Source organism: Phytophthora infestans, genomic scaffold (genome assembly GCF_000142945.1).
Source record: "Phytophthora infestans T30-4 supercont1.127 genomic scaffold, whole genome shotgun sequence".
Classification (NCBI taxonomy): Eukaryota; Oomycota; class Peronosporomycetes; order Peronosporales; family Peronosporaceae; genus Phytophthora; species Phytophthora infestans.
Genome location: NW_003303632.1, coordinates 102451 through 106604, shown reverse-complemented (window position 1 = coordinate 106604; position 4154 = coordinate 102451). Strand labels below are relative to the sequence as shown.

The following is a 4154-nucleotide window of genomic DNA, read 5'->3' as shown; positions in this document are numbered from 1 at the left end:
ATGGATGGCTGCTTAGAGGTGCACAAGAACGAGCTCTTCGATTTCAGAGCCAAGGCCGAGCAGGTGCTGAAGGATTCACGCGCCCACTTTAATCAAGAGCTCAAGCGAGAAGTGGACCAAAGTTCCAGATTGCAGAGCTACTTCTTTCATAAGTTCAGCGAGCTAGAGCAGGTTCACCTTGCTGTACGGTCAGTAGAAGTGCCCGTCACAGACACCACCCAAGTCGAAATCAACCAAGCTCAACTGATGCAGATGCAGAGCATCCTGCAGGAGAATCGCGAGCTTCTTGGATCCGTTGATCGACTGCACGGCATCGTCAACCAGTTGTTGCAGACTTTCAACAACCAGCATTACCGGCTCAACAAACTCGAGCAACAATTTCAGCCCACGTCAGAGCGTCCGCAAACCTCTACATCGTCGCGTCAGAAAACCAAGGTGCCAGTCCAAGACACCGGAGAAGGAAGCAGCAGGTACGCGTCCTTCCAAGCTCTCGCGAACAAGCTTTTTTTGGATAGTGAGCACCAGAAAGTAGCAGAAACAACGCAGGGCAAGCTGCTACTGCCACGAAAGCCATAGCTCTTTAATTCTACCATTACATTGGATCTTTAAGCTAAGTTTTATGTCAGCTTTTAGTAATGTTTTTTGTCAACTTGAAGTCAACTTCAAATATGCATCCAATGAAATGATAGTCCAATATTACATCTGTATACTTCGCACTTTAATTCTACCTGCGCTACTATTACATTGGATCTTTAAGTTAAGTTTTATGTCAACTTTTAGTAATGTTTTTTGTCAACTTGAAGTCAACTTCAAATATGCATCCAATGAAATGATAGTTAAGTTAAATAGCCAGCTTCAAATATGCATCCAACGAAATGATATTAATTTTTAATGATCATCTATCTGTGTATTGCAGCAACATGAGAGCGCAACGTACTTGCAACTGAGAAAATCATATCACACTCGGCACAAGGTAGTTCATCGCGGCGGTTCTGTCTCTCTCGTCGTAATAGACGGTGCTCTTCTGCGGCTGGATTGCTTTCGCAGTAGTACCGATGCTGGCGAATACGATCCGAAACGCTGTCAGTGTGCCCGCCAAAATTGGCACACAAAAACGTGTTAAAAACCACATCAGGGACCCATTTCTCACCTCTGAAAAATAGGTAACAATGAAGTCTGTAGTTTGAAGTACTGAATGCAACCCCACTATGAAATAGATCTCCACGAAAGACGATAGCATAACCGCGAGGTATGCTCAATACCACTTCTTTTCGAGCGCTCGGGTATTCGAAGCACCCCGTGAAAACGCGTAGTCTTGTGTTTTCTTCCAATGCCACAATAACACTCGCAGGAAGTGTACCAGGAAACTTGTTCTCGATAGAAGCCCCCACTTCGGCCGTGTAATCTTGATGGACCTCTTGAGCAGCTCCACCAGGACGAGAGTGCATGTAGGAAAATACGCAAGGTACGTACCTTTCGTCGCGGACTAATGCTTCCTCTTGAATTGATTTGGCAGCTACACGTAGTGTAGAGGTCATGCGTACGGCGCGTGACTGACTCCGAAATGGGTCATCACTAGCGCCTCCAACTTCTCGAAAAACAGGGGTGTATGTGCGTGTTCTAGCTTCGGCTAGTAAGGCGTCAATCGTTGTAGTCTCCAGCTGAAGAGACACAATTGCGTAGCCTGATGGAGGAAAGCTTGGGCGCATGCTGCCCCAGTAGCTCGAGTTTCTCTGATGGCTATTTGTATAATGTAGCCACTTTTCGTCGACAACGGGCTCTCAAATTCTAAGCGTTGGCGACGAATAGTACTATTTTTGGGCATACTCGTTTAATTTTTACCCCTCTTTTGGTTGGCGAGTGTCGGCACTCATCCAGTTTCTCCGTGTGTTCACCGTCAACAACAACTACGCGACTGCGGTTATTGCGCCAGAATCGCACAGCATACACGCCTTCATCGTTGTACTGCTGCTCCTTGGGAAATACCGTGCCAACCTCGACCAGATCTGGGCGCACCAAGTCGTCACTTAGCTCAGGGAATACCTGGGATAATGCTAGCTGCGAAGTTGATAAAATCGACAGTGCACCATACACGTACGCATCCGCCAGTCTCCCAACGCGCATTTCGCCAGGACTAATGCCCACACCAGAGATACGACTAGCAGCCTTGGACTCACGCGAGCGATCTAAGAGACACGTACCCTGTGCATGGAAGTACACGGGCACTAGAACCGAGACACGCGAGGTAACTCCAGCGAATACACAGACACGGAGCCACGAGGGGCACGCAGAGCACCATTTTCGCGCTGACCAAGCGAAATGGCATTCTTCACATTGGGTGACTTGACCTCTGCGTACGAATTCTTCTTGACTTGCTCAGGAGCCTCCATTGCGCTTGGAAGATCGAGAAATGAGCTTCACCGAAGTTTTAAACCAAGGCGACGTTGAGTGTGGAGATGAATGGACCTGCTGGCATTGCATCCGACAACTTGGTGACCGCGAGATGTGTAACGCAAGATGACCTGCACAGTGCACACTGTATCCGAACGTGAAGATTAACCTTCTAATCTCCGCAGAGAGGGAGGACTCTTCCGAAAGTGTGACAGGGCAACGTTCCAATGGAAATTTTCCATACAGAAGTCATAGCACCGGTAATCAACAAATTCCTATCATGGGGTGTCCAAGTATTCCTTTTAATTTTTTCACAGATAAAATGCCAATTGCTTGCCGACATTTTACTACTGTCGGAGGGTATTCCAAGAGTAGGGATCAATACCGCTGTACATGTTGTTTTGAAGAACTTGTGGTTTCAAGATAAATCATGAGATTTGCCCTTCTTTACAAATCTAATCAGTTAGGCACCATTATGCTAGTCAACTCGACTGTCGAGGTCGCAGTACAGCTTGAGCCTTTTGCTGGAGTACCTACATGTATATGAGAGCTGCTTAAAGCTACATAGCAAGCTATAGCTGGAGCACTTGCCACGTGAAGATAAATGTAGCTTAAAAATCACCGCAAAGCTGGTGGTTCAGGCTACAGGGTCACGAGGCACGGCATGCATGGTTGTGCTTGGCTTCCCTGGTTTTGCTGTTCGTTCCCGTTGAGACTTAAAAGTGGACGTTGAAGGGCACGCGTAATAGCGGCGTGATTGGATCGAGGCACGCGCCAGACACCGCCTCTCGAATCGACGCTCATGCTCACGGCATCTACGGTGACCGGCACCAGCGAGACTTCCAGTGAGCAAAACGCTTCAGATAAGTGTCCTACCTTAGAGCTGTTGAGCACAGTTCTCGTCGCGGAACACCTTTCCTACGTATTCAGAGCTAGCTGCAACCAATAGTACTGCTACACTGTATGCGAATCATGCTCGGTTACATGTAATACAAGTGTGTTGATGCAGATGTGCTTTGCATGTAAAAGGCGTCGCTGTGCTCCATCCAGGTTTTCGACATGAAAAAAACGAGAGGCGCGCGCCCCTGTCACCAGCTGACAACGTTGTAAAACCGTAAGGATTCAAGAGTTACTTCCAGTTTAATTATTAAAGTAATTTGGCATCATTTCTTCTTTGTTGCGATGCACTGTGTGGTGTAGAGATTTCGCCGTAGTTGCGGATTATCACCCGTCGACAAAGACGTGACACCACCCAAGTTGTTCAAGCGACGAACCCTCGGTCAGGTGATGTACGGAGACGCCAAGGTGCAAGGGACTCGACGGCGTCACCTCCGAGTTTTCAACAAGTATCGGATACGGCCCTATGTCACTGAATCCAGGCTGTCCTTATTATTAATAATGGACTGGCCGGATTCGCATTCAGCGGACCATCTACGGTACGAACCCTCAGTGGCGGTTGGGATGAGTTCGCGGAATACTCAGCGACCTTTGGAAGACACGTTCACCGTCTGGGACAGGGGCGCGGACCGTTAAAGATGCTCATGCGACGGTGCAGACGACGCTTGGCATACAAGAAGATCCATAACCGGATCATTGTTCACTTGATATTTGTATACTTGATTAGGACTTCTTATTAGGAATAGACCCGAAAGGGTAAGCTTAAATACAGAACAGAAATTTCACTTCAAGCACACAGAGCGACGTCCGGCTTTCAAGGTAAGCGTCAGGTCAAGGCTTTGTTTGAGTGTGTTATGCCTGTCGGT

General features: G+C 47.7%; 1 protein-coding gene across 1 annotated transcript; it reads right to left on the bottom strand.

Moving 5' to 3' along the window:
• Positions 1-1534: 1534 nt before the first annotated feature.
• On the bottom strand, positions 1535-2390 carry PITG_19676 (uncharacterized protein; the record flags this gene model as incomplete). Its single annotated transcript, XM_002895845.1, has 3 exons — positions 1535-1630; positions 1843-2225; positions 2297-2390. The coding sequence occupies 3 exons, from the start codon at positions 2388-2390 to the stop codon at positions 1535-1537; spliced, it is 573 nt and encodes a 190-aa protein (XP_002895891.1).
• Positions 2391-4154: the final 1764 nt, after the last annotated feature.